Consider the following 20,143-nt stretch of genomic DNA (forward strand, 5'->3'; position numbering starts at 1 on the left):
GTACTGTAATGTACTGTTTTCATAGTCTTTATTTTACAGTTGAAGTAAATATTTATCAAATAATATCTAATGTTAGAACTAGTTGGGGTTCTTTTATTTACACATGTCCAACAGGTCGATATAGAGGGGGGATCTGGCAGAGCTAACCAGCAATCGTAATTTTCACTTTATAAACCTTATGAAATAAAATATGATGGCAGAAACAGATGCTGGGACTCCTTTTTTTTAAAACTTTTTTAGCAATGATGGGTGGACAGTAGGTAAAAAAAACTCCTTGACTGTCATATAGAGGTTTTTAAAGTAAAAAGAAAAACAGTCGTGACTGTTGAATTAATTCTTCAGAGCCTCTCGTTTTAACTGGACCTTGAATATTAAAACATCACTGACCGTCTCTTGTGTAAATGAAACCAAAATTGACAACCAACTTTCTCTGGTTTGAACCGTAACCAGTATCTGGAGACGTGCACCACAGAAAACTCTGGACATTTACCCACTGTGAGCTGACCAGTCAGATGTCCTCGACTGTTCCTGGCGTTCAGCGTCACGTTCTTTTCTGACCGCAACACCAACAAGCTGTCCTGAGAGAAGAAATTATTCGAGTCAGTTAAAAGTAAGTTGTCTGCAGTGAAAAAGCTCAGACAAGTTTTATTTTATTTTATTTCATTTTATRAAGATGTGTTTCAGCACACAGAGGTTTGTGTGTCAGATGAAGATGTGCTTTTTCCATCAGTGACATCTACGTAGGTGTTTACCTCCTTCCACTGAAGACCTCTTCTGCTTTCTGGCAGGTTTTTTTTCTTTTCTTGCAACTTTATGTCTTTTTGACATTTGAATGAAGGCACATTTGCACACGACATGCATACTGATCAGGCTTAGAGTCKGTGCAGATTTTCCCTTTTTTATCTCATTTTTCTGGAAACTCTGCAACATGAAGGAACTACAAAGTCATCTTTGTTTAAAAAAACAGAGAGAACAATGTGCTGCATCAAAGTAAAGCGTACCCAACAAACTGTCAGACGTAATGTTTATCTTCAGGAGAGGAGAACTTAAAGTAACGTTCGTGCATTTCAAAAAGCCTGTGAAGATATCATTCTTTGTCCTTGGGAGCAAACTGAACAATCTGCTCTGGTTTTGTTGATCTTGTGATTTCTTTTATATGAATATGATTATATTTTGGTCAAACATATTACTGGTAGGTAGAGGGTAAATACTTAAAATGCTTGGCACTTGGAATATAACAACTTATACTCTACTAACTAGTATTTATCCTAACATTGATCTTATGATAATGACTAACAAATACTCTAAAAAGTCTGTTTTTATCATCAGGACTCCCGAAAGTCCAGTGCAGCAAAACTTTTAACACATTACTCAAGTTTCTGGAATAGTTTTCAACAAATTGCTGCTGTATCATCACATACCAGCTTTGCTTAAAATTTCATCATTTTCCTTATCTAAGTCCAGCTTGTTTGCAAAGGTTCACGGTAGGGTGATTCCAATTTAAACTAGACTCCTTAGAGGTTTATTGTGAACTTGGTTGAGCGTAATAGTTTCCATTTCTTATTCACAGGAAAGAAGTTTTAGAAAAAGCACGGATTTAACAAGGGGCTACATAAACAAACAGTATATTTATTCATATGTTAGACTAGAAGTAAAGAAAATATCAAGAATGGTCATATTCGTTTAGTTTTTAAAAGTTATAACCAAAGTTCTCTTTAGATCTATTCCACACAGAGGAGTGTGGGCCAGGCCTGGCAATGATGACACTGTTTTTAAGATGACATGCCACAACTGGCCGGTTGTGGTTTGGTTGATGTGGCCCAAATCTGTCAATGTCACAAATGGCCCAGTTGTAGTTTGGTTGATGTGGCCCAAATCTGTCAATGTCACAATTGGCCCAGTTGTGGTTTGGTTGATGTGGCCCAAATCTGTCAATGTCACAACTGAGCCGGTTGTGATTTGGTTGATGTGGCCCAAATCTGTCAATGTCACAATTGGCCCAGTTGTGGTTTGGTTGATGTGGCCCAAAACTGTCCATGTCACAACTGAGCCGGTTGTGATTTGGTTGATGTGGTACTGGCTCATACATGGGAAAACCTCTAACAAACCCTATCTGAGCAATCAAGTGGTTGTCATTCTTTGTGGTATTAGGGTCGAGTTAGTGTATTGTGTGGCTGTATTGTGTGGGCCAGAAATGGGCCAGACAAATTTAGTTATGTGGGACCAATGCAACAACAATAAACACTTGATATGTTCTAGCAACATGCAGTAAAACTTTGACTATTTGAAAAATACGTGTAGTTTTGACTATGGTCAAAAAATGACCATAATGTTGTCTTGGACAGACTTTTCAAAAACCAGTAATGATTTTAAGCCTCGGTAAACACACGTGGCATTTACAGACACCAAAATCCCAATTAGAGCCAATTATAATACTGAAACACAAACTTAAGAGGTTTATCCAATAGTCTCTTTGGGATGCTAATGTTAACTCAAGTGTCTAATTATCTAGAGTTTGTGCAGTGTGAAACTTGGCAGAGGTCGTCTGGTTCATTCTCATCCCCTTCTTGCTTTGTTCAAATATCAAGGCACATCATGCAGTTCACCAGCAGGCATGGGATCGTGAAGAAATTAGCACTTTTGATTTATGGCATCCTTTTAAAGAGTTTACAGGTCTTAAATTATCGTCTTTAGGGATTCTGWCAGAGAAGCTGTTGCTCTTCCAAGCACTTCTCTGAGATTACATGAAAGGGATAATTTTAATCGCTGCGCTAGTTACGGAAGGTCAAGTGTGGATCAAAGTGAAAGCACATAAATGGATCGAGTGTTTGTAGGTGAACCAGGCCCCATCAGGCTGAAGAATTACCATGGCCGCAGTAAGGCAAAGGACGCCTCCCTGCATACAATGAATACTATCTCAGATGAAAAACACCATCAAAGTTCAAAGGGTGCAGTTTTTCATGCTTTTCTGTGATAAGCTTAAAACTAAATGCAAGAATTTGAAGCAAAACTAAAAATGACAGTGCTCAAAACGTAGAAAAAATACACTTGATGACAAATAATTAAGCTCTGAGAGGGAGTTGATACCATCCATTAGGCTTGGGCGGTATGACGGTATAGTGGTATAACTCAATACTGAAATATAAAATATACAGTAAACTTCAATTTAAAATTAAATTTAAATTAGTCACTATTAAATTTTGCTCACTCTTGCCATTTTGACCAATCCCCACAACTTTTCTAATCAGGTCTTCCTATTTTCACTTCCTGGAATTCAGGCCTGAAACATGAAACCATTTTGATGACAGAAAATCAAATCTAATATTAAACACTGAAATCTGAGTCAATTTCCTGATTACGTGAAAGTGGTGAAAATTTGTTTTGCCCGAAGTGCAACATTTWTGTTTGAACGTAAAATGAAACTTCTTTCACGGTGTAACGTGTGAGAATGGTTGGGCATATTGGTTTTCAGTCAGACGGGCTATGACTCAGCTAGAAGTGGTGATGATGAGAGGTGAGGGAGGCATTCTCCCTTTAAATGGAGGAAATATAATTTGGCAACAGAGCAATGTATTGCTCTGTTGCCAAATTCTCACATTAGGATRAAAACAAAGTACATGTATCCACCATTCTATGTACAATGACCTTGTTTTTTTWAAATCAAAATGCAACACTGTCAACCTCAAAGTGTTTCTAACATTTTCGAAAATGTTTGATTTCTGAGACAAAGCTGCGAGTCTAACCAGCTGATGTKTTTCTTCTGCAGGTGCAAATTTAAGACTAGTGCTTACTCTGACACATCTCATGTGCACATCAGTGAGACTGAGTGAAGTTTCCTTCAGAGAATGTTACACTTGCATCTGCCACTATTTATAGATCAGTCTAGGCTCCCAGAAAACAAAAACGTGAGGCGGCAGTCTGAACAACAATCTGATTAACTGGATCTGGACACTTTTTTTCCTTCACTTTGCTTTAACTTTTTCTGTGTTTTGAATTGTAATGAGAGTTTATGGYGGCAAGTACAAATTTTAAAACGTTATTCCACTCAGACAGCAGAATCTTTGCTAATTAATCATTTCCACRTATTGGAGGTATCTGGAAATGAGGTGTTTTAATAAATTAACCTTCCTTTTAACCTGCAAATATATTTATGGCACATCACTATGTTCATTGCAGTTTTTGTTCTTGACTTATTAAGTCAAAGCAAAGCAGCCTAATGCACTGATGTATTCCCTCCATCTATAATCTCTCTGCCATTGACGCATTTTCTCGATTGAGAAATATTGAGTGACTTTTCGATGTTTTTGTCTTGAATATGTCTGGTGTTGGAAGATAAAAAGGCCACTAAAGGCCTCTGCATGCTCCCTTCCAACTCTCATTTGCTCTCATTGTCGCAGTTGCATGACAGAAATCTYGTCATTTTGTCTGCAGCTTCCACCCCTTCTTGTCACAACCCCCAGGGAGAACTTTTCACCTCCTTCACCATAAGAAATGATTGTGATTGGTCACTGTATTTTGCTTCAAATGGTTTGTTTTGGACGAGACTGACGAGCTAACAACTTGTCCAAGCAGAGACCCAAGTGTCCTGTCATAATAACGCTTAAAGTCCTACACCCACCATTTTTTTATAGTGCATATCTAGCAAAATCACATTTCACTGTTTGCGGACTCAGTCTTTTGCAGATTTTTTTTTTTACAGTATGTGACTTTTGTTCTGTGCCCACGCCAATCAAACGCACCTTTTCATAATTTTTCCAGTGAAGCMAAATGCAAGAAGGTTTTCAGGACACTCCAGAAGAAGGTCGAATTACTAGGTTTACTTCAGCTTAATTCACTATAAGAAGAACGAGATAGCGATAAGGAATACCGTAAATCTGTAAATCATCTTCTTTGCAGGACAATCAATATCATTATATCAACTTTCTGCTTGGCCTTCAGAGGAGTCGGACGCTTTTTGCTCTCTCTCCCGAACCTCCCTCTTTTCCCTGCTTTGCTGCTGGATCAAGCCTTTCTTCTACCTATCGTTCGACGACAAAAGAACTATGGATCTGGTCAACTGGTCTCTGAATGGAATTGATGTCATTTTTTCCACTCTGAGATTAGAGCGTGGGGAGCGCAGTTGGCTCAGTGGAACTGTGGCTGCGGGGCGAGTTTCAGGTAGCCGAGGGTGGAATCTGATCTGCTTGGCACTTCTTTCCATTGAGGACGTCGAAGATGTTTTTATATTTGGATTTATGATAATGGGATTCCTGCTGATCGGCTGTGAAGGAGTTCTGGTTTATCGGAAAATGAGAAGGACACTGACAGCAGTCCGGGCCTGTGAGAAGCTGTCAGTGACCCTGGATGGGACCTCTCGTATGGTGAACAGACAGACTCAAATGATGGGGGCGTGGGCCAGCTGTGGTCCCTGGACTTTGCTAGGACCGCAGCCCAGCAGCGTGCCCGTGAGGAGTAAGGCAACATCTGGGTGAAGCTCATACGGGAGAGGCGAGATGGTAACGAATCTGGATTATTGGCATTTTCACAACACAGAGGCTCAGTTAAGACTTTAAAGCAGTGGAAGAAAAGTCTGCTGTTTGCTCTAAAGAATTTATTCCTATCATCGGATCCCACAGATGTGTCCTTGGATGCAGCTGATAAAACCTCACTGGATGATATAGGGAGGAAGCCTTGATCCCCCCCTCCCTCCAACCCCCACCCGTGTCTGGAACCCGGTCTGGAGGCCGTGCTGGGTGGAAACAGAGAAACTGAACTCTGGTGATCTGTGTCTGACTGATAACAGCTGGTTTGGACTCTGAAGGTCTCTGATTTGGTTCAGGCACTCTGCCCTGGATGTCACCAGCTCCTCTGCACCCCTTCCCCCTTCCATATGTTTGTCCCCCCACCTTCCATATGTTTGTCCCCCCCCCCGCTCCTTAGCTGCTCCTTTCGCAGAGTAGTTTTTTTGTGCGCATGCTCGAGTGTTTTTCTGTATAACACAGGATCAAAGCTCTTTTTTTTAAACTCATCCTTCCCATGTGTGTGTGTATTCTAAACTGCACGGTAGCGCACGATGTTGCGCATGACCCTGGACATTCATTCCCCCATGTTTGTTGTGTTTCTCCGGACGGATGTTCTAAACTGCATTTCGTTCTGCATTGCATCTTTGATGTTGTGTGTGAATGACANCAACTAAACATGGGCATAGTAACAATATTATTCTACATGTATACATTTTAAGCAACTAAGGCAAAAATGTAAATAATTTAGAAAATCTTTTCAGGACCCCACCTTGATGTTTCAGGACCCCACTTTGGGTCCCGACCCCAACTTTGGGAATCACTGCTCTAAAGAATTTATTCCTATCATCGGATCCCACAGATGTGTCCTTGGACGCAGCTGATAAAACCTCCCTGGATGATATGTGTGGAGGAAGCCTTGATCCCCCCCCCAAACCCCACCTGTGTCTGGAACCTGGTCTGGAGGCCATGCTGCGTGGAGACAGAGAAACTGAACTCTGGTAAACTGTGTCTGACTGATAACAGCTGGTTTGGACTCTGAAGGGCTCTGATTTGGTTCAGGCACTCTGCCCTGGATGTCACCGGCTCCTCTGCACCCTTTCCCCCTTCCATATGTTTGTCCCCCCCCCCGCCGCTCCTTAGCTGCTCCTTTCGCAGAGTAGTTTTTTTGTGCGCATGCTCGTGTGTTTTTCTGTATAACACAGGATCAAAGCTCTTTTTTTTAAACTCATCCTTCCTATGTGTGTGTGTATTCTAAACTGCACGGTAGCTCACGATGTTGCGCAAGGCGCTGGACATTCGTTCCCCCATGTTTGTTGTGTTTCTCCGGACGGATGTTCTAAACTGCATTTCGTTCTGCATTGCATCTTTGATGTTGTGTGTGAATGACAWTAAATGATTCTGATTTTGATTTATTTTCTTAAGTACCCATACATTTTACAGTTTATATTGAATTAAAGTTAATTCGTACAATATATTTTGTGTATTGGGAGAATATTTAGGCCTTTTAGGGACCATGTCCAATATCTTTCACAATTCGTGGGTACTCTAGATTGTAAAACCCAAGAAAATCGRAGGTTCACTTTAAAGGCATATAAAAACATCTATGTTCTACAGAAAATGTTGCAAATAATGTGCTAAAAAGAAATATGTATAAGTTTTCCAGCTAGTGGTTGGAACAAGGTATCACTTCTAGATACGCTGTGATGTCAAGAAAGGAACGCCCTCAAATGAGACGGTGAGATTTATATTGAACACCAAACTTATCTTTTATTTCTGGACAGACTACTCGTTGTAGGAACAAAATGTTGAATTGATGTGTTGCACAGTTCTGTGGAAATACAGCCAAGGAAGGAGTTTCACAAAACTCCAAAACATTCAAAAGAAATGAGTAAAGTTTGTCAGAGTTGAAGGACGGACTTCGCTTTATCTGACCAGTTCAACTGGAGGATTAAGAGTCATCAACGATGCAGACTTTTGTACTGTCAGTTTCATATTAAACTGTTTTTCTGTAGCTATTTTCAACCAAGCTGTAGCACGTCTTGTGCAGTTTGGAGGACATCCAGCGGGAATAAGACAACAACTAATATTCCCCAAGGTAAGGTCATTCAAAGAGCTAAACACAATAGGTGAAATGTTCATAATTTTTCAAAAAGCCACAGTTTGGAAGATTTGAATTATTTAAAATGAAAGTATTTATCTCACATATTTGATTGGAAATCCACTAAGGTTCTGATCACTCTGTAACTAAYCTAAAGGTTTCCTGAGAGGAGCCTGGGATCCATCTCCCAACAATAGGTGGTCCTGATTATGCATTGTGGGAAATTATTGAAGAGAAGAAGGGCAACAAACAGAAACAAAGAAGAGTAATCTCTCTAATCTAGGCACAAATAAAACTTCAAAGCCCTGCCAGGTTTTAGCTCAGAGGGAAGTCGGCCTTTCTTGTTTGATGAATTGATCAAAAAATTTCTCAAACACTTAAAGATTGATCTTAGTCCACAGCTTTAGAAAAGTATTTTCTTCCAAACACCTTTTCCCATATGTTTCATTCTGCTGTGCCCRTTTGAACACTGCCAGTGTCAAAGTATCGATCAGCAGGAAACTTTGAGCTACTTACTCTTCTGGACTGGATCTCATTCACGTACAGAGGCATCTGGAACTCACTGACTCCCTCCAGGTTAACGCCGTCCTGGTTCAGCTGGAGCTTCCCCATCCCATCCTGAAACAACCAGAATCAGTGGTGAGCTGTGTCCATGTTTGTGCTTTGTTTCCTAAGATTACAGATCTATAAAGCAACACAGCAGCTGAATCTTGCTGCTGCTGCTGGACTGATTTTGATAGAGTTGCTGCTGGTGGACAGGCAGCAGCACTGAGTGACGGGGGCGAAGCGGGACATGGCATTGAGGTGACAGGGGTTTAGACACAGTTTGTCACTGACAGGCTGCCTGCAGTGGGAGGGAAGTGAGGAGGAGGACACAGCTCTGGATCTGATGGGATCATTTGCGGAAATGACAAAAGAATTAACCAGATTTACAGCCATTCAGATGAGATGAGTTGACTCAGGACTGCTGATAACATTATCACGGGGTTATTTTTAACGTTGCTGGCATTAATATAGCAGTACTTTTTGGTAAAATTCCAAAAAGACCTTTAGTGTACTGCAAAATTAGTCACGAAGAGGCCTCAGGACCACCTTATGGAGCCATCAAATATTTATTGTCCATYGACTCAAGGCAGATGTCTGTCTGCTACTAAAATATCATAAACCACTGCACAGATTCAAATAAAACTCAAAATTAAAATTAAAATTAAATTCCGTTGTAATTTACTTTTCTTTTGGGTTATTTATTATATATTTTGGGTATAAAAAAGGGGCAGATATAAGATTTATTCTTCTTCTGCTGCCTTTCATTTTATTTGATTTTATTTTGATTGCATGCTTTTTGTTCTTTGTCATTTTGTGTTACAAATGAAATGAATAAATTTCTAAAATAAAAAAACTCAGAAAGTACTCATTGTTTGTACAAATACAAATAATACATTGGAGAAAATGCTGCATAAGTGTGGTTTGTTTACTTAGAGGTAGCCCCAGCTAGCATGGGTGTTAGCAAGTCATCAGAGTAGCCTTCTACAAGCTGCAATGATAAGCATCAGAGGATTTAATCCCAAATGGTTAGTTGACCCTAAATTTAGCAGATGACTCTGCAAGATTGTGTATGTTAAGCATGTTTTGCACTCTCTGAAAATATTAACAATATTACACACTTATTTTAAGGCTCTTGGCAGTTTTGAAAAACCTAGACGAGCCAGTTTGATGGTACACAATTTTTATTCATGTTAGTTTATTTTACTTATAAATGTGACCAGTGTTACATAGCATGTCTCATGATTCACTGGCTGATTAATTAATTAAGATTTAACTTAAGTGCAAATAACTGATATTTAATAGTTTTCTTTGTTTTGTTAAAACAGTATTTGAAGAGTGTGCCATTTTGTAACACTATAGTTGGTGTTTTCATCAACCATGTCTTAGAATAACCTCCATCTTTCATCACCAAAATTTAAGCTGTTAGGTGTGATGTTTTATTATTTTATTTGTTGTTTGATTCTTTTGTTTTTTACTGCATTTTATTATGGGTATCCCAAAACAACTTTTTCACTTCTAAAACGATACCAATATTGTTGCCTTGTTGTGTGTTGTCCGTTACCGATACTGACCCAATGTAACATCAGAAYGAATCCTACACACTTGTATTACCTCTTTGTGTATGGAAAGTTAAAATGTTTTGATCAGGGCAAACAATAGTCAACAAGAATAGGTATGAGAAAGACTGGTCCCATTTATTTTCATCCAACATGTTACTTATTTTTCTAACTTATATATAAGAATATTGCACAATTAATTACAATAATGAAATAATAAAACAGAATACCCTGAAAAATAACCACAATAAATCCAATAAAAACAAAATATACTTTTAAAATGTAATATAACTAGTCAAGGCCACTTAAGCTATTMATGCTGAATCCAAGCACTGTGGAACAGAAATCCTGACTGGACTACTAGACTGGGCTGCTTGTATCAAAATGCTTATATCAGTGATTTTAGATGCAGGCCAATATAATCCCATATTCGTCTTTTGGCTAGTATCGCCCATATTGACATCAGATTGGAACACCCCTACATTTTTTATTTTATTTTATTTTACAGTGTCCTTTAGTGCAATGAAAGGTGCCTTCAAACAAAAAATGTATTATTATTATTATTATTATTATTATTATTATTATTATCATCACATAATTACAAAGGCATATCTTCAAATTTCCTGTAAACGATTAGCATTTTTTAACAAAAACACAGTGGGCTGCCCTAGCGGCCCTACCATCAGGTTTAGCAGGTTTTCTGACCAACTGATTCACTTTTGGAGTCAACCTGACTGCCACAACCAACTCTTAAAAACCACAAAAATGGCTACAAATGAGGTCGTCAAGGCTTGACCAAAACTGCTCCAACTCTGTTCTTAACACAAGATGATCTTAATCCAAAACTCTGAGATGAAAAATGTCAAGTGAATTCCTTACATTTGAGGTTGAACTAAAAYCCAAAAGGTTTTTAGTTGCCACCTYAAGCTGTGTTTGTGTTTCATACTGAACAAGCTGGTCAGCTTATCGTGTGAAATCAGGCAGACTTTTCCTACCATAGGAAAGCTAATTAGACACAAATTGGCTCCTTGCTGTTTCTTTTTTTGCCAGAAAATACCCAACATAAAACACAGAAAGCTACAACTGCTGCACAAGATGATTCTGTTATTTAATGGACTGTGTCACGTCAATTCAGAACATTTCTGTCGCAGATAATTCAGCTAAAATTGGACAAGATTGGGTTTAGCCACAGCACAATGAGCAGAGAGTGGTACGAGGACAGCTTTTTCTGTGGAGGTGTTAGATCGGCCCTGAGGGATGCGCTGAAAGAGCACATTGAGCCGGCAGCACAAATGGAGGGCGCCGGTGGAATGCAGAGGCAGAGCAGCAGCAGGGAGAGCTCCATCATACATGAGAGCTGGGGAACGAGGACAGACAAGGGAACAAAATCAAAAGGAGCACAGGAGGAGGAGGGTGTGGGCAGAGCGGGGGTCTTTGTATGTCAGCAGACAGATGCTACAGTCACTCTTGAGCTTGTAGGGAGGGGGAGAATTGAACGTGAAAGGTCCAGTGGAAGGTGGGAGCGAAAATACGGTATTCAGAAATGCTGTGTTTGGGATGTTGCAGCGTTTTTCTACACGGTTGTGTTTAAAAAGTAAAGTTTGCCCCATTTGAAATCATCCTTAAAGACTTTTCTCAGATCCTTTGAAGTGGTGTTCTGTGGAAATGTGCAATATTAATATTTGGCTGTTGTAGCTCTTCGAAAAACCTACGTTTATAGAAATAGTTTATTTMTGACCAAACTGATGAGTTAGCAGCTTATTTGAGCAAGTCCAAAAGCCACAGCCTTTCCAACATCCCGTCAACTTCACACTACATGGTTATTTACATAAAAGGGTTATTTATAACAGCAACAACAACAACTAGATATAGAATTTGAGGAGCTAGAACATCATAATATTTCTGATGGAACAACCAACCCATAATTGACAGCTGTAAATATTTCTGCTACAAATACTGTAGTTGTCATAACTATTTATTAGGGGTGCAACAATACATGTACCCATATCAAACCGTTCAATACAGTGCTTTAGGTTCAATACACACTTGTATCGAACAATACAGATTTTTAACATTTATTTTATCAACTTGTCTTCTGAAGATGCTCTGTGCTGAAGGATCAGTGGATCTGTGTTCGACTACTCCACCTAGGCTGCATTGTCGAGCGCAGATCCACTGAGAAACTTGCTGTTTCAGCAACGTTTAATTTAAAAACTGTACTTTTGAGGTTAAACAAATGTTCATCATTAATTTAAATAAATTACAAATTAAAAGGGGGCATGGAAATTTCTCTTTTTTGTATCGAAAAAATATCGAACCGTGAGACTAAAGTATCGAACCAAACCGAATCGTGACTTTTCTGTATCGTGGCACCCCTACTATTTATGATGAAAATTTATTAAAGGGGGGTATTTTCCAGGCACATACTTCAGTTCTATACCACAATCAAGTAACTACGTTAAGGTCCTGCCACACTAGACAACTTATGAAACATTTCTTATTTCTAAATTGCCAATAAAAATTATATAATATTTTTATATTACTGTTTCTGACACTCCCACTTCAGCTCATCTTCACAACAATGCTTCATGCCATTTACAATTTTTTGTAGGAGTGATGGATTTTGTTGTAATAAAAAAAGAAGCAACATTATATAACATCAGTCTTGGAAAATGGTAACTCGGTATAAAATTGAACCTTAACCAAATAATCCCACGTCGGATCTGGAAAGCATGTTTTCTAAAGAACCAGAGCGAGGACAGAGTCTCTTACAAGACATTTCAGCTTCCCGGTCATCCTCTCATACATTTACGTCAATGTTAAGCTCCTTTTTGCAAAGAAATTAGAAATGTGGTTAATTATGAAGCTTTGTTCGCAATGAAACAAGACTGAGAAGGAGTTAATATCACAAGTTCAACTAACRTGCGTTTGCAATCACCTGTGTTTGCAAATTGCTGCTTTCACGAACCTGTGTGGGAGAGGCGTGGGAGAGGCGTGCTCTGGGGGGTGGGAGCTCAGCTGAGGACTGAGCTCCAGAGAGGAGCTTTACAAATAGATGGTGCTTTGCACCAGCAAGTGTTTAGGCAACTCCAAACGGCTACCGTAGCAGATTCAATGATTTCTCAAACATGCATCTCAAACACTCTGAGTGTGTTTTTGATGAGGGAACACCATTATACTGTAACATCATAACTCTAATAAATAGGTTGTATATWTGTGACCCATCATATCAAAATGAGGATTAAGTCAAATTTGGTCAAAATGACCTAACAACATTTTCAGATTCTTGGCTTTAAAAGCTACATTTTGATACCTGGACCATCCTGGTATCATAAGCTTATCCAGAGATAAGACTTAATTTGTCTTGTTGGTTACGATAATACATTACTGTTTAGTCTGAATTCTAATTTTACATCCATTTATTGAGTAATTTTTATGTTAATATAAAGAGTAAACCTCAAATATTATTTGTATATTAAGATTTACCAGTTGGAAAGAAACAAAAACTTTGGTAGCTCACAGGGAAAAATTCTAAATTTTAAGGTGTTTTTCCTCAAAATCAGGTTTTTTGTTGCTACAGCTCAAAACGAAAACTTCAAAAACAAATTTAGGATTATATTTCAGACAGTTCATTCAAATAATACATTGATAAGGCATTAACTACCTCCGCCAAGGGCGAGGTAATGTTTTCGGTCACGTATATTTTTTTGTCTGTCTGTCGTTCTGTCTGTGGACAACATTACTCAAAAAACTTGTGGACGGATTGTCATGAAATTTTTACCACATGTGGGTACTAGGCCAAGGAACTCACCTTTAAATTTTGGTGATGTTCCATATCACGATGCGGATACAGGAATTTTTTTTCTTTTAACACTCTGACATCGGCAAAGCTGTGATGCTTTCACAGGGCGTGGGTTTCAAAGTGTCCAGCAGGTGGCACTGTAGTATTGGTATGCCCCTTTGTAACTCTATTACAGGATGGGGGGAATTGGTCTTGGTGAAGGTTTGCACTCTCCGAGTGCTTCTAGTTCATTATATGTTGACAAAATGCAATTTTTACACATCTTTAAATCAAAACCCTATACAGTATCTGCCTATTTCTCCACGTTCCACTTTTGGACTTAATCCTCATTTCAATGTGATGGCTCACATATAGAGAAACATCTTTAAAATGGCAGTTTCATTACATTTGAGTAACGTGGCCCCTTCCACCATTTAAGTTGCCCATCTAGGGTGTCTCCTGACTGATGTACTGCTGGAGACAGGCAACAGCTAAATCCAGTTTTAAACATATCATGGTGGAAAAAACAACAGTCAGAGACTGCAACAGCTTTGAGGTGTGTTCTAAAAGTTTTCAAAGGCTGAAGGTGTTTAAAAGTACGGGAGTCCTTCAAGCTAGCTGGTAAATAGAGGGAGGTTTGTGCGCTCTGTAAAGTCTGCTTTTGGCCGAGCAGCAGCAGAACAACAAGGCACACAGGAGCTATGATAAACTACTAATTTAAAAACCTGATAAGAGCCAGGACAAAACTCTACTATAATACAAATGGGAAATTGTTTTACTTTCATTACTTTTAGAAACTTGCTACATCCTGAGAGATTTGGAAGAGTGAAGTGCATTTTCTGATTCTACACCAACAGCACTGATAAGGTCTTTAACTAGTGGCACAGATTGATGGAGGGAGTTGGGAAGTCATAGAGATAGTCAGGAGACCCTGCCATCACAGAAAGGCTTTGTTGCCTTTGGGAGATTGTTGACAAAATGGTAAATTGTGAGCATTGTCCCTGAAAATGTCACCAGAGCTCACAGCCTTTGCTGGTTTTGATTTTGGTGGCGATTAACACAAGCGGTGTCAGCAGGTCCAGCTGCAGTCAAAGCCCACAACATGATAGCGGTTCGGGCCGTCTGCCAAACACATTTCAGTTCATGTTTGGAGAACTGGCTAAACTCACCACTGAAAAATTCATGACCTTAATGATCCAGACGGTGAGGGCCAGGTTGACAATCATGGTGACGAGGAGCAGCAGCAGGAAGAAGTAGATGCACCTTTTCCTCCATCCGCACAGACCCACGGGGTACGCRGCATCGCAGCCCGGTCGCTGCAGGTGCAGGGACTGAGAGGTGAGAAGAAACTGCTCCTGGGTAATCTGGGAAAAGAAACAGAGCAGCCTTTATGTTAGCTGGCAGTAGAGGATCCAGTCACTCTTCACAGAGGTTGTAAAGAGGTTATTACTCTGCGAGTGCCACCAAAATGACTCCACACTGTTAGTTTTAAAGTGGTGCTAGAAGAAAGAACGTCTGTCATGGTTATTAGATGGGTGCTGCTACAATCTGTAACATCCATCTTTGGTAATTAAATGGAGGCGGAAGAAGGATATTTGTTTTAGCAGTTATTACATCAAAAAGTTGATGTTTCAACATCTTAATAGAAGACTATAGACTCCAGAAAATGTATTTTCGCAAATAATAAATCAAGTTCTGCACCTAAAATACACTGTCTAYATGTCTGTTTTATTATTGGGATAATTTAGATCATTTAAGGGGTTGTGAATAAAAAAATCTGACTAAGAATGTCAATCTTTAGGCAGGTCTCATGAATCGATTTAGACTCAGTGGGATGTGATTATAAACAGATTACAGATGCATTATGATTGTCTTGAAAATTAAATGATTATTATTTTACATAACACCAATTTATAAATGTTCACTCACAGAGTATGCAATAACATGTTCAAAACACCTATTAATCAAAAGCTGCTGACCAACAATTACTGATGCTAACTGAACTGTTTCCCAATTCAGGGGCTGCAGCCCACATAGGGCACTTTTGAAGGCAGGTTACGTCACTGCGCAGCGTCATAGGCCGTCCCAATTCGCAGGTGCCTACTCATGCGGCGGAAAAAAAGAGGCCGACAAAACCTTGAAGATGTAGGTTGCATCTGAGTATGCTACACAGCCGACAATATCCCAGAATTCATTGCGTCATCATCAAACTAAACAGAAAAACAAAGATGGATGAGAAATTTTTTTTTACTTCTTTTGTTTATTTGGAAATTCTTGCCGAACAAATAATTTGTTTTTAAATGTGCAACTTATCTGATGAACTGTATGCCACAATCACAAGTACTTAGTATACTGGCGCTGAACCCAACATAATTTAAGTGTTGTGTTTTTTTTAATAACACAAAATTTTGTGAAGTTATACCTCCCATAAAAAGTTGTGGCATGAGATATAAAACCTAATGCAAACAGACTAGTCTCATTTCATAGCAGTTTTATGCAGCCTACCCAGACTACGTAGGGTGTAGCCTACGTAGTCTGGGCCCACTGGGCCGCAGTCTATGTGGGCTAGAACCCCTGAAATGAAACACAGCTTTGGAAAAGACCATAGAAGAGCTAACATGATTAGCATCGTGTTTATCACTGAAAGTTTACCCACAAATCAAACAATACAAATTCTTTACTAAAGACGGTCCACTTTGCTTGGAAACTTGCTCAAACTAGCCTTTAGCTCCTCAGTTTGGTCCTGCTCGGAGGTTGCCGCTATGTTCAACAATTAATACAATTTCTTCATAAACATTTCCACAGAATGTCCTGATGCATCTCAGTAATCCAGGTAGAAAAAAATCAAAAAGAAAAAAATAAGTAGGTCCTCTGGATGGGTTCTTCTTTGGTGAAACGATTCGTCTCTCCCCCAAGAGACTTCTTCAGTCTGATTTCAGGTGAACTCACCCTTATAAGCACTGCCTCCACATGGTGGACAAACAGGTTAGTCATATGCAAAATACAATAGGGAAAGAGAGACAAAAACAAGGGGACGTTGAACCCCGCTTGCACTCACTACATACACATAACAAAACACCAAATAACCACAGCCAAAGCATCCAAACCAGTAAGTCAGGTGATGGGGCACATGAACCTCTATGAACAATAGCGCTAATCGAGCCTATTGTTAGGCGATGGCCCTCTTTTGCATGTGACTAACCTGTTTGTCCACCCCATGTGGAAGCAGTGCTTATAAGGCTGAGTTCACCTGAAACTCATCAGACTGAAGAAGTCTCTTGGAGGAGAGACGAAACGTTTCACTAAAGAAGAACCCATCCAGAGAACCTACTTATTTTTTCTTTTTGATGTTTCCACAGAACTTCACTTCAAAATAATCTAAAATACAATAATACCAAACATAAATGTACATTTAAGAAAATAATGCACTTTACTCTGTGAATCATCTGTCATGATTAACTGATTACATGTCAGCTGTGAGAATAATTTACTTAGACGTGGAAAAAAAAGCTTTTCCAAATCAATTATTAATAATCTTCTGCCAAAATTGGTCATTAAGGAGCTAATTAAAGTGATTAATAAAAGTTAGTCTGGTAAACAAGGTTTTTGACCTTTCTGATTGTATTCATGTTCGCTAAAATGAGAAGCAATTTGTATAGATTTAATAACCTATCACTGCTTTCTTTTCAGCGCTAATTACTTGTTTACATTTTGTCGTCCAAATGCTTAAATAAAAAATAAAGTTACCATGAAAGAAAAACAGCTTCCTGCATCTGCCTTGTTAACTGCTCTGCCCAGGTGAAACTCTTAGCACCGTTTGCAGTTTTCTGGTCGATTATCTTTAAAAAGTCTAACCTGATGATTCAGATTTTGTCCAATACCAATTTTATTTTATAACAGACACTGTCAGGTGTTATAAGGTTACAATACACCCAAGGAGGGTCTATAGAACTGGAGTGCACAGAAACCACGTGACCGTGTGATTGGCTGGTGAAGCTAACGGCTAACGCTAAACGGTCAAGACTGGATTTCCCATTACTGTACATGTTGACAACAGAGCAGAAAAAAGGACTGACAATGTAGAAATCATTAAAACTATTAATAATAATATTAATCCAACCATTATTAATATTTTACAGTTTATATAATCTTATCTAATGTTTTAAATAATGCCAGAAAAGCTGTTTGTGTTATGGATTTATTAACAGAAGATAAACAGGAAAACGTCTCATTTCACAACACAAGTCAGCAGATTTGATCTTATTTAGCTCAATGTGATCTGAGCAGAACATAATGTAACAGTTTAAAATTAAAACAATCTTATAAAGTCGATATAATCACTGTTATTTGTTGAAYTGGTTAGCAGATAATAGATTGTGGAGCATATATACAGAGTGTAGCACTGTTGAATCATGCTACAATTTAAAACAAACTATTAAATATTACAGCTGATTTGTCCTCTGATTAATATTTTGACCTACAGAGTGTAAAATAATATTGTAAATGTGAGTATTTTTATGTTTCTGTTAGAGGAACCTGACCTGTTGAGAAGATGTTAGCTAATAGAGACAAATTTCATCCTATAACCAGAGAACATTTTCTAACTGTTGACTGGTAAATATAAATATTCTTATTTTTTATGACAGTAAGAAGAAATAATAAATATAATTTATTACTAGCTGAAGTCATCACTTTTCAACTAGCTAAAGTCTATAAGTTACAGGCTGACTTCAGGTCTGGTTTAGATCGTTACTTATAAATTACAATTTTTTCTTGTATAAATCTGCTGTTTTACGATTGTTGAATGAAATTAACATAGTTTTTAATTTATTGTAAAAACATGACCGATAATCTGTGAAACAGATCCGGTTCAGTTTGCTGTTTAGCTATTAGTTTCAATGGAGGCTGTGAGCTGTTGCCCTTTTAGATGCCATTTTTGCTCCTCCATGCTGTCACAGATGCTACCAGTGTATGGTATATGGGCGGGGCTCAGTCTAGTGAGCTTTATATTTAAGTCTATGGATACACCTTCGATGTTCCAGTCTTATTTTATTGAAAAACACTGAATACCCTTGAAACAATACAAACTTGTTTTAACTGGACAACAGTCCTCTCTCACAGCAGAGGAAAAGGCAAYGGTGGATGATTTTCAGACCTTTGCAGAGCCAGATTAGACTGGCTTCTCATGTAAGTACTGGCCGATAGCCGAACGCCCAAAATTAGGGCCTATAGATCAGATTTGTTGGTACACCCCTAGTTCAGTGCAAAGCCAAGCAACATTGTACGATATGCTAGTGCTCCTAAAATGTGTTGAGGATGATCCTTAGCTACTACCAAATCAAATTTCGTCTCAATATCTGCAAACCTGAGTAATTTGTAACCATTTTGTGAAGGATGAGGTTGATTAGCTGCAGCAGACAGCTTACCAAAAGATGTTGTGTAATGTATAGAGCTTGAGTTGTCCTCTCAGTGTCCACCACATAAATGTTAGCTCCATATCTGTAAAATTAACTGAGGTATGCCGATAGCTGAGGCAGCCATTTTGAATTAGAGTGACTCCAAAAGTTTACCAGCTGTAAACAAACACGTGCTCACACAGATCCGAGCAAAAAAACATCCATGGCCTTTTATCTTAGGCGATAACTGCCAACCGAACAGTGAAATAAAAGAGCTGATTTAAAGCCAGTAAAAGGTTCTAGCTGAGCGGCCCCAGAGACAGCGCTACGCGTGAGCTCTGTCTCGACATCGCAGGAGCTGATGTCCGTCAAGCGAGGGTTGTCCGGGTGAGGACGAGCGGCTGCCGTCCTCCAGCGGATCGGGACCGAAGGCTGGCAGAGTGGAAATCCCAATCACAGGGTGCAAAGGTTGACTGGGCTCTAAACTCTTCTGCACAGCTGCCTGATGGGATGAATTTACACTGAGCTGGCTACGTTTTACACACAGCTTCAAAACAAAATGTTCAGCAGTGGCAGATTTTAGTCTTTTTTTTTAACCGAACTCCTCACATTTCCACGGGAGCTACTATTAATTTATCACACTTGTTGTGTCAAACCTTTTTGATTGCTGACACAAACATCCATAATTGACACACCTGTGCACAGTTTCATCCCCACCGACAATATCCTGGATGGCGAGCTAATGAATAATTCGAAAGTCATAACCCACACGCTTTATTCGCACTCAGCATGTCATTAGCATTAGGCGCTGATGGCAGCCATCATTAGACTGTGGGTGTTTTTGACAGGCACTCATTAACTGGTCCAAGAAGAAAAGACTCTTCAGCTCTGTGAGCTTAAAGACTCTTTCCATGAAAAAAAAACCACTTGTTTAAGTTTAAAATAGAGCCAGGATATCCATCTACATCCTGTAGTTATTGCTTACTGTTGAACAGCAAAGATGGGCGATGATGTTTACGCATTCGCTTGTGTGTTAGTCTGTTAGCAAAATGTCTCATAAGGTTTAATGTAATCTTTGGATGTACGTCTACACTCACCAGCCACTTTATTAGGTACACCATGCTAGTAACGGGTTGGACCCCCTTTTGCCTTCAGAACTGCCTCATTTCTTCGTGGCATAGATTCAACAAGGTGCTGGAAGCATTCCTCAGAGATTTTGGTCCATATTGACATGATGGCATCACACAGTTGCCGCAGATTTGTCG

The 20,143-nt window shown here is 39.1% G+C and overlaps 1 protein-coding gene across 1 annotated transcript in view; it reads right to left on the minus strand.

The window, feature by feature from the left end:
• The window catches only part of LOC106526288 (zeta-sarcoglycan), a gene marked incomplete at its 3' end in the record, with an annotated part of 40,749 nt that overhangs the window by 3,745 nt on the left and 16,861 nt on the right, over positions 1-20,143 (minus strand). Inside the window, 3 exon segments of the mRNA XM_014020857.1 lie at positions 491-578; positions 8,116-8,217; positions 14,652-14,846. Of these exon segments, the coding sequence (XP_013876311.1) occupies positions 491-578; positions 8,116-8,217; positions 14,652-14,846 (385 nt within the window).

Source organism: Austrofundulus limnaeus, unplaced genomic scaffold, assembly GCF_001266775.1.
Source record: "Austrofundulus limnaeus strain Quisiro unplaced genomic scaffold, Austrofundulus_limnaeus-1.0 Scaffold269, whole genome shotgun sequence".
Lineage (NCBI taxonomy): Eukaryota > Metazoa > Chordata > Actinopteri > Cyprinodontiformes > Rivulidae > Austrofundulus > Austrofundulus limnaeus.